A 10,968-nucleotide genomic window follows, 5' to 3' on the forward strand; every position below is an offset into this window, starting at 1 on the left:
AATTAGAATATCTGGTGTGAGTGAAAGGATGGTTTTGTGATTGAAAATTCATCTTCATGTCAAATCTGTGACTGAGACTATGAGCAGTGTAGTTCAGCCTTACTCTCAGGAAAGAGTTACAGGTTCAGATTTTGAGAATGGAATGTGTAGCAGTAACTGAAGAAAATGGATTGTTCTTTCAAACGTTTCCCTGGAGGACATTTCAGCTTTTCCAGTATTAGGTGTGGGATCATTGAATAACAATAGAGGAATAGACAGGGCTGGTGATGAGTTAGAACGGGTAGTTGTCAGTGACCATGTGAAAACTAACAAAATGCTTCTGGATGATGTTTAAAAGTGGCAGCGTGTAGGCGAGAAATAGGAGGGACCGAGAACAGCTCTTTGGTGAACACCAAGTTCAAGTCTTTGCAAATACCATGAAATCTAGGCTTTTCAAAAAAAATTGGGAAGATGAAATTTTAAGGGACAGTGAACTTTAACATTATTAGCAAATATGTTTCGTGAGAATAGGTCAGTGGAACGAACATGGGCCTCATGGGCAAGACAAGCTCTGACAGGAGAGAAACTGGAGAAAGCTGGGGATCCGGGGTCAGGCTAGAAGCACTTGACAAGCAGTTTGACCCAATGAGTTCGAGGAAGGGAGGGGAGCAGCAGAGGCAGCCAATCAGATTGTCTCAATTGTACTGGGGTCTCAGCTCCTTGAACGTCTCACCCGTGTCATGAGAAGAAAGAGGGAGAGCCTTCAAAAGGGACTCACTTGTGTTCGAGCTATGAAAAAGACTCAACACACTGGGTTTAACACTAAGCTAATTCATGTGAGTTTTTATTCTGAATATTTGCATTTAAAACTTCTGGAATTTATTAACACCAGTAGAAAAAAGACAAAATGAGAAAATGAATGTGTCTCGCATCTGATTAACAGGAAATCCAACTCCTGTAGTCACTAATGAACTCACTGGCGTCTCAGAAGGTGAAAGGTCTGAGTGAATCTTCTCATGCTCAGACCAAGTGAACAGCTTCCCTATTGTGTGAACACACTGATGCGCAGTGAGACAGACGATTGCCTGAGGCCAGCCCTGCAACAAGAGCACCTGAATGGTCTTTCCTCTGTGAGTAAATACATTGGTGGAAAATCAGACCCATTTTCCAGAGCAATTTTCCCAGTCTGGGCAGAGGCAACTGATCAGATGGTCTTCATCTCAGTGACAATGGAGCTTTCATACTTCTTGTTAAAGGTGAGGGTGGAGGGGAGTGGGACAGCAATTGAAAGGGAATCCCCTGTGTTAGAGACAATAAGAAGATGAAACATTGTATTTTACACAAAACTGGTTTATTTGATACGTATCTACATTAACATATACCTGAACAGGTGGTTATTAATATCAGCAGAAACAGATCACAATGAACCTGGTTAATTCCTGAACGCGGTTAATAGTAAAGCCCAATCACTGCAGTTTCTTGTGAACTCTCTGGTCACTCAGCAGATATGACACCTGTGTGATTCCCTTCCCACAGCTGGGGCAGGTGAATGGTCACTGCACAGTGTGAATGTGCTGGTGCCTCAGCAGATGGGGTGACTGACTGACTTCCCTCCCACGGTCAGAGCAGGTAAAGGGCTTCTCCCTAATGTGAACGTAATGGTATACAGTGAGCCGAGATGATCACTGAAATGTTGTCCCACAGTCAGGACACCCAAACAGTCTCTTTCAGTGTGAGCACATTGATGGAGCATTAGTTCCCCAGACCTTTCATAGCACTTCCTGCAGACTGGGCATTTAAAAGGTCACTCATCAGTGTGAACTTGCCGGTGTGTCACCAGGTTTGAAGAATTGATAAATCTCTTTCCACACTCTGTGGGGGTGAACAGCCTCTTGCCACACTCTGGTGTGTCAGCAGGGTGGATGATTTGAGTGAGTCTCTCTCCACACTCAGAACAGGTGAATGGCTTCTTCCTGGTGTAACTACGCTGATGATTTTTCAGTACTGATGGATGAAAGAAGTCTTTACCACAATCCCCTCATCTCCATGGCTTCTAATCATTATGAGTGTGTTACATTCTGATAAGCCAGATGATTGATTGAAGCCTTACCCAAAAAAGAACCAGTTTCTCCCCACTGGGAACAGTGCTTTCTCCTTCCATGTCCAATATTCTGTTGTATTCAGGTTGTGATACGTTTGGTAACTCTCTCAGATCCTGAGTGACGTTTGGTTTCAGTTTGTAAACTGCAAAATCTCCTCTTCTGAAAACCATGTTCAGCTGATTTGGATGAAACAAGGAGAGTGAGACAGAAACCATAAAATCAAAATGGTAGGTTATAAAATGTGAACTGGATGAATCTTGTAATTTGCAGAGTAGAAGTTGATAGCAGAACACTAAAAACAATTTCTGACTATTAACAATTCTGTGAGAAAATCAAGTTGGTCAGTCAAAAGCACACGGTCAGGGGATAGGCAGTGGTGAAAGTCTAATTAAGGCACAATTAGCAGATGTAACAGTAAAACACAAAACAGAGCTAAAATGCAGGGACAGAAGTTAGACAATTGCAGACAGAAGATCTAGGACAGTAGAAATGAAATACAGCAATGGTGAACATGAATTCAGAGCCAGATTAAAGGAGTCACATCAGCCCTGGACCATGCAAACTCTCACAGATAACAGAACACAGCAGTACCAACTCAAAATTTGCTGAATAGTCCATTATGCTCAGCTCTGAAACAATTTCACTGCTTCCTATATTACAGTCTCCTGCTGGAACTTGCAACTGGAAATATGTCAGAGCACTGTAAACAGAGGATCCAATTCAACACATTACCCTGTTATCCATGCGTTTTTACTTTTGACCAGTTTGCTGTGTGGGATCTTGTCAAATATCCTCACAAAATCTATGAAAACAATATCCACTTCACTACCCACACTGAGACTCCTTACCAATTTCTCAAAGAATTCAGTCAAATTGCTCAAGTATGACCTTCCCTCATCAAAGCAATGCTGACTATCCCGGACAAGTTCATGCATTTCTAACTGACAGTTTCTCTGATCTCTCAGGATTGATTCTTACAGTTTGCCCACCACCAAAGTAAGAGTGACTGGCCTATAGTTGTATGGCATTTCCTTTGTACTTGTTTTAAACAACAACACCACATTTGCATTCCTCCAGCCCCTTGGCACCTCACCTGAGTCAAGTGAAGATTGAAAATTAATCCTCACAACATCTGCTATTTCCTTCAACACGCCAGGGAACTATCTATCTGGGCCTGGTGACTCATCCACTTTCAATGATTCCAGCTCCTCTAACACTACCTCTCTCTATTTTGTCTTGTATTTCACACTACACCTTTTGGATTACTTTATCCACATCATTCCTTTCTTAGTGTGTGTAGCAGGGGGAGGTGGTGGGGTGGGGAGCAGAGCCCTGCAGTGGGTATGCCTAAACCAAACAGTGCCTCAGACTCTGTCTTGTTTTGCCAGAGGGAAATGAAGCAAAAGTGAGGGAACATCACCCACTTCCCGCTTTGGGAAATGCTTTAAAGTGTTGTCAACAAGTGATATCATCTCCAAATCTGACTTGAAACCAAGACAGCAACTGGAGCTTCTTCTTGATTCATGGTCAGTGATAACTTTTGTCCCTCACTCAGCAACACAAGAAATTGCTGTTTGCCTGCAGCAAGAATAATGTTTCTTTGTTTTGGAGACCAAACTTGCTCATAGATTTCATTGTGGCCTCACAAAACCCAACACAGCTGCTGTAAGACCACCTTGCTGCCATACTCAAACCCTTTTGAAATGAAGGAGAAAGTTCCATTTGCCTTCCTAACTGCTTGCTGCACCTACAAGCTTGTATTGAATGACTGGTGTACAAGCACACCCAGGTCCCTTTGTACATGAACATTTCCAAATTGACCACCACTCGAATTATACTCTGCCATTCTGAATTTGGTACCAAAGTGGATAACTTCACATTGATACTGCATCTGCTATGCATTTGCTACTCACTCAAATCATCTAAATTACTCTGAAGTCTCTTTATGTCCTGCTCACTCACAATCCCCCTTCTTTTGTGTCAACAAACCTAGAAATAGTACATTGGATTCGCACATACAAATCATTGATGTACACTTTGAACACATGAGGTCCAAGGGCACTGATCTTTGTGGTGTCCCAATTGTCAAAGCCTTAGACACTGAAAAAAGATCATTTATTTCTACTGTTTCCTGTCTGCTAACCAATTCACAATCGACACCAGTAAATTCCCAACAATCTTATGAACTTTAATTTTGCACACTAACTTCTTAAGTGGGACTTTATCACCAGCTTTGAGAAAATCCAAATGACCCCATCCACCGGGTTCTATCAGTTACATTTTCAAAAAACACTTTTGCAGATTTGTCTAACATGATTTACCCATCCGAAATTGACAGGCTTCAGGTCCAGTAGAAACGCTGACTTGCCTGGTCCCCAGCATAATAGGCAGTCAAAGATTATAGACATGGTCCATGGCAGCTCTTTCTCCACAGCACCCGAGATGGGCAATAAATGCTGATCCAGGCAGCACTGGCCACATCTCACCAACAAACATTTCATAACAAACAATCTAAGGCCCGCTGTTCAGCCCCATCCTTATTTTCAAATTCCTCCATGGTCTTCCTTCTTTGCCTCCACATGGTCCATACCTTTCCCCACAGACAGAACAGGCAAACCATAAACAGACAGAACAGTCAGAGGCTGATCATGGTCACCTTCTGATTCAGCAATTGCCGCCGGAGGGAGGGGGAGGGGCAGATCCCGAGCAGCTTCTCGCTCTGATTCGAGCCGCCCGCTGGTTGCCCCGGAAACCTTGGCAGCAGGAGGGGAACAATAGGTGGGGGCGGGGCTCCCGTGTCCACGTGCCTGAAACCTGAGACATCACCACGGAGCACAGCAATTCCTATTGGCTGCTTCAGTCCTGGGCTCACAATGCAGATGTTGTCTTTCCAGTGAAACCTCCTCCTCTGTGCAACATCTGGGAGCAAAGCAATGTCTCCTTCCTTTCCATTTCTTTCGTCTTCCTGAGTGGTAGGGTGGGGAAACTGTTCACTTGCAGCAAAGGAAGGGACAGGGAGTGAATCCAGGGAGGGTGCCGACACTGCAAATGTTGGTTCTGGTACGTCTCTTAAATTTACTGTCATCATTTGCTCTCTTAGCTTTACACATTTGTTTTCCTGCTAAAATGGTGGCCTCTTTCCTCATGTTCATGTTTGCATGATTTCTATTAGAGATGATCAAGATTTAGGGGACAGCAAATTGATGAGCAATAAAAGCCAAAATGTGATTTTCGTTCCTCATAATTTGCAGCACCATACATTAGAGCCTCTCATTTGAGGTCTAACTGTGGAGTGAGCAACATGTAGCAAAATTGTCTTACAGCCAAAATCCCCATTTACAATCCAGGACTGTGTCATGGTGTATGTTGATGGGAAAAGGAAATAGCCTTCCTCCCCTGGCTAATCAACTAATCACAAACTGTTTGATTAACAAATGAATTCAAGGACAGGATAACTTGTCCATGTATTGCTATTCACGAATCTAGATCAAATTCCATTTACCACTGATCAGCCTGTCTGTAAACTAAGGCTATCCATCTCATTATTTACCATCTATTACTTTTGCATCATCTGAACTAACTGATCAACCTTCATACATTCAAATCTAAGGCATTTACCTAAAACAAAAATAAGGGCCCAACATTGGCCACTCTGCCACACCAATGTGCACAGATTTGCGGTTAGAAACAAGAAAAAACCCACCTCTCTGCTTCCTGAACCTCAGCCAATTGTGGATCCAATTTGCTAAATTTCAATGGATTCTATGCGCACTTAGCTTTGCTTTCAGTCTCCCAAAAGCCTTGCTGATGTCCAAAGAGATTAAATAAAAGTATTGGGAACAAAAACAAAGTTGCTGGAAAAGCTCAGCACTTCTTGCAGCAACTGCGAAGGAGAAAACAGAGTTAACGTTTTGGGTCCGGTGGCCCTTCAGAAGGGTCCCTTTGTGGTTAGTGGGGAATTAAGAACCTTGCAAGCACCCTGCTATTTCATCCTAACATCACAGGAGACATTTCACTTGACCTTGGATACTGACCTGCATTTAAACCTTCCAGACTACTCAGTACTTCCTCTCTCTCTCTGTGATAGTTTCTTCACATTCTATCACAGACCTTCTCCCTGATTCATCTATTTCACTAGTGAGCACTGACACAAAGTATTCATTTCGACCCAGGCCAACACTCTCTAGTTCTACGCACAGATACCTCTGTGGTCCTTAATGGACCTTACACATTCCCCCTTATCCTTTAACCATATGTCTACCTGTAAAACAACAGAGCATTTTGCTTCATTTCACTTGGCAGTATCAATTCATATTTCCCTTAGAGCTCTCCTTATCTCTCCATTTATGTTCCCTCTTGCACATGTACCTGAAAGTATCTACTTCCTGTGCACTATGGCCAAATCATATCTTATTAAAATCAACCAAGTTAGAACTTTGATTACAGGTCCATCCTTGTCCTTTTCCATAACAATCCCAAATCTTTTCAAAAGAGTTCTGATAACTGCCTGCAAAATTCTCCCCGCTGATACTTCAAGCACTTGTCCGCGTTGGTTGTCTGAAGTTAGGTCCCCTCTTTCCTCATTGGGGTTTCTACATCCTGGCTTCAAAAACTCGATCCGAAACTTGAGCTCTGATTTCTCTCCAAGATGCTGCCAGATCTGCAGAATGTTGTCAACAATTTCTTTTTTGTTTCTGATTTACAGCATCCCAGTTCTTTCCGTGTTTATTTTATACATCTCAATAGTTCCGGAAATGTTATGACCATTTCTAGCTCGACCAGGCTGCCAGGCAGTGAGTTTCAGTTTCCCCCCATTATCTGAGTGAAAAAAATCCGCTCAACTCATCAAAACTTCCCGCCGCTTACCATCAATCCATGTCGCCCGATACTGATTCCACCACTAAGCAGAAAGATTTGTTCTTGTTTTCTCTATTTCCCTCATAAATTTATACATGTCAGTCATGTCCCCCCCTTAGTCTACAACAAAACGGAAGTTGCTGGAAAAGTTCAGCAGGTCTGGCAGCATCTGGGAAGAAGATATAGCGTTTCGGGTCCGATGACCCTTCCTCGGTCTGTTCTGCTGGAAAGAAACTAACCCCAGTCTGTGAGGGCTGTATGGTCCCTGCTGACAACATTAGAATCTGTCCTGCTGGGCAGAACGATCTGTCATTACCTCAAAAACTAAACCGTCTTCTGTGAACCGAAACCAGCGCCGAGATTGACCACAGCCCCGCATCCGCCAGAGCTCCCTGAGTCAGCAGCGTGTAACTGGGGATTGGGAGAAAGGGGATGAGAGAGGGTTGGCGATATGATCTAACACACAGTGACCTACAGTTCACCTACATTACCGGGAAACCGACAGAGTTCTAAACACTCACCAACTCGACTGCAGGGAAACATTCACCAAGAAAAGGCGGAGCAGAGGCTGTTTCTGGACTGAAAAACACCCCCTACCTGTCAATCACAAATTTAGTCCCGCCCACTTCACAGAACTTGCAGTTTCCGGAAACTGAACTCAGACCTGCCCAAAAGCGGGGCGGTCCAAGGCGAGTACCACAGGGAGCCTCGCTGTGCTGTCCCCATTCTCTGACCCAGTTACGTGTCTTTATCCCGCGATTCCCAATCCAGTGACTCCCACTTTTCGCTGTTGACCCTGTATCCCGGTATAACCAACAAATTCCCTCCCCATTCCCCTGGTTATCTTGTAGTGTGTGTGTGTCAGACTGTGTCCCGCCTTGCTAAGTGTCTCTTGCATTTCACTGTTAGTCTTTCAGCTTCGAACCATCAGCAGTGTTTTTTCGTTCTATAATCCTATCACACCGATTAAACATTATTAACAATTCAATTCATTGCTCCATATGTGTTTTATAACTTCCTTGAAATTGTGTTCAATTTTCGAGGGATTTTTCAGTTGGGGGAGGATTTAAATGTAATTGCAATGTAACCTGTTCCTCCGATTCGATCACGGCTGCTGGCACTGATGAAATCCTCACAAAACATCAATGGAAGGACTGCATCCACTGTACATCTGCCAATGTGGTATACTGCATCCACTGTACCCGGTGTGGCTACCTCTACATTGGGGAAACCAAGCGGAGGCTTGGGGACCGCTTTGCAGAATAGCTCCGCTCAGTTCGCAACAAACAACTGCACCTCCCAGTCGCAAACCATTTTCACTCCCCCTCCCATTCTTTAGATGACATGTCCATCATGGGCCTCCTGCAGTGCCACAATGATGCCACCCGAAGATTGCAGGAACAGCAACTCATATTCCGCCTGGGAACCCTGCAGCCTAATGGTATCAATGTGGACTTCACCAGTTTCAAAATCTCCCCTTCCCCCACCGCATCCCTAAACCAGCCCAGTTCATCCCCTCCCCCCACTGCACCACACAACCAGCCCAGCTCTTCCCCTCCACCCACTGCATCCCAAAACCAGTCCAACCTGTCTCTGCCTCCCTAACCTGTTCTTCCTCTCACCCATCCCTTCCTCCCACCCCAAGCCGCACCCCTTTCTACCTACTTACCTCATCCCACCTCCTTGACCTGTCCGTCTTCCCTGGACTGACCTATCCCCTCCCCACCTCCCCACCTATACTCTCCTCTCCACCTATCTTCTTTTCTTTCCATCTTTGGTCCGCCTCCCCCTCTCTCCCTATTTATTCCAGAACCCTCACCCCATCCCCCTCTCTGATGAAGGGTCTAGGCGCGAAACATCAGCTTTTGTGCTCCTGATATGCTGCTTGGCCTGCTGTGTTCATCCAGCCTCACATTTTATTATCAATGGAAGGAAGGTGCGTGGAAGGTGGAAGACAGAAGGAGAACAGATATCATGTGGTCAGTTCAGTTATAGATTTCAATGTTCCTCCAGGCTGTAAAGTGACGAAGTGGCGTAAAAGAAAACAAAAAGAAAACAGAAAGAGATATGCAACCAGACAGCAGATGAGATTAAAAAAAAACTTATTCAAAATTTTAGGGGGTTGATACCCTGCTGATGGAGATAGATCGTTTTCTGCCTTGTATGTCTGGGCATTATTATCGACATCTGATTAAAATATGAACTGGAGCAGAACAACAATTGTAATACACAGAAATAAAGTCAATTTGACAAGCGAGTCGCTAACCCTCCAACTCTGGCAACATCCTTGTCAATCCTCAGCCCTTTCACAACATCCTTCCTATAGCAGTGAGACCAGAACTGCACACCATTCAGTCATGACGGAATGGCACAATTCTGTTCGGATGCATTATGGTCTTGTGATCTGAACACTCAGCAAAACCAGCACAGTTTGAACTGACATATCAAACATGGGGAAAGGCATAGCAGCAAAGTAGTAGACTAATGGTCACTGTTTCAGGTCAATCTCTTCAGAATGAACATTTCCCATTCTGTCGAACATCCTCCCCACTCATCCACAATCACAGCCTGCCTGGACTGGCAATAAGCATTATCTTCTTTTGTGATTACACTTGTCAGGCAGGAGCAGGCTTGGCAGCAGAGCTGGGCTGTGAAGCAACAATCAACTTTATTGAAACAGAGTCAGTAGAAGGTGATCTGCTGTCAGGCAAACTGCAGTGATAAATGCAGACAACAACTTACACTCAAACAGTTGTACTGTTCCTGTCAGTGGCTAAACAACAGTGTTAAAAGGACTTCTGGTAGTTTTTGCAGCCTTGATCTTCAAAGTGTCTGTCTTGGGCCTTCATCTTCTGATTCTGGTTGGTCTCCACTGCACAGACACAGATCTATTTTATCCTGGTTCTTATCTGATTAACTCCCCACTGTGCCCAGTCACAGTTCATATAAGCAACACTGACCTTCGTCAACCTCGTGATCTTCTGCATATTTATGCCTGTGCTGTTTTCCTCTTAACTCAGGGCTGCTACATCTATAATCCTTTATTTCACCAGCACTTCTGTACTCACTGACAAAAGAACTGCAAGAGCTTTCTTTAACTGTTACCTACACAAAACAGTTTCAAATCTGACTTAAAGTCCCAGCATGTCTAACTTGGCATCTTTTTGAACTTTTACTTTTTATGTTTTGTTTATCTACTGTCCTGCATGTCCATGAAGACCTCACCAACCTTTACAGATGCACCATACAAAGCATCCTATCGGGTGCATAATGGCCTGGTGCAACAACTGCTCAGCCCAAGGGCATAAGAAACTGCAGAAAGTTGTGTGCACAGCACGAATCATCACAGAAGCCAAACTCTTATCCAGAGAATAACAGGTGTAGAGCTGGATGAACACAGCAGCCAAGCAGCATCATAGGAGCAGGAAAGCTGACATTTCGGGCCGAGACCCTTCTTCAGAAATGGGGGAGGGAAAGGGAGTTCTGAAATAAATAGGGAGAGAGGGGGAGGCGGATTGAAGATGGATAGAGGAGATGATAGGTGGATAGGAGACAGGTCAAAGAGGCGGGGATGGAGCCTGTAAAAGGTGAGTATAGGTGGGGAGATAGGGAGGAGATAAGTCAGTCCAGGGAGGATGGACAGGGCAAGGGGGCAGGATGAGGTTAGTAGGTAGGAGATGGGGGTGGGGCTTGAGGTGGGAGGCGGGGATAGGCGGGAGGAAGGACAGGTTAGGGAGGCAGGGACGAGCTGGGCTGGTTTTGGGATGCAGTGGTGGGTGGGGAGATTTTGAAGCTGGTGAAGTCCACATTGATACCATTGGGCTGCAGGGTTCCCAAGCAGAATATGAGTTGGTGTTCCTGCAACCTTCGGGTGGCATCGTTGTGGCACTGCGGGAGGCCCAGGATGGACATGTCGTCTGAGGAATGGGAGGGGAGTTAAAATGGTTTGCAACTGGAAGGTGCAGTTGTTTAGTGCGAACCAAGCGTAAGTGTTCTGCAAAGCAGTCCCTAAGCCTCTGCTTGGTTTCCC

General features: G+C 44.7%; 1 protein-coding gene across 3 annotated transcripts; it reads right to left on the reverse strand.

Annotated features, from left to right (window-relative positions):
• Window positions 1-1,308: 1,308 nt before the first annotated feature.
• On the reverse strand, window positions 1,309-7,543 carry LOC132208606 (uncharacterized). Of its 3 annotated transcripts, XR_009444740.1 has the most exons (3): window positions 7,460-7,543; window positions 7,255-7,349; window positions 1,309-2,257 (listed from the first exon to the last, which is right to left on the reverse strand). XR_009444740.1 is itself a non-coding variant. In XM_059644075.1 (2 exons), exons 1-2 carry the CDS (start codon window positions 5,167-5,169, stop codon window positions 2,051-2,053), a joined length of 639 nt encoding a protein of 212 aa, XP_059500058.1. In that variant the 5' UTR covers window positions 5,170-5,464; the 3' UTR covers window positions 1,309-2,050. The 3 variants fall into 3 exon arrangements, 1 of the variants encoding a protein (XP_059500058.1); XR_009444739.1 differs by lacking the exon at window positions 7,460-7,543 and having other exon boundaries at window positions 7,255-7,447; XM_059644075.1 differs by lacking the exons at window positions 7,255-7,349; window positions 7,460-7,543 and adding an exon at window positions 4,738-5,464.
• Window positions 7,544-10,968: the final 3,425 nt, after the last annotated feature.

The sequence above is a fragment of the Stegostoma tigrinum genome, unplaced genomic scaffold, assembly GCF_030684315.1.
Source record: "Stegostoma tigrinum isolate sSteTig4 unplaced genomic scaffold, sSteTig4.hap1 scaffold_49, whole genome shotgun sequence".
Classification (NCBI taxonomy): Eukaryota; Metazoa; Chordata; class Chondrichthyes; order Orectolobiformes; family Stegostomatidae; genus Stegostoma; species Stegostoma tigrinum.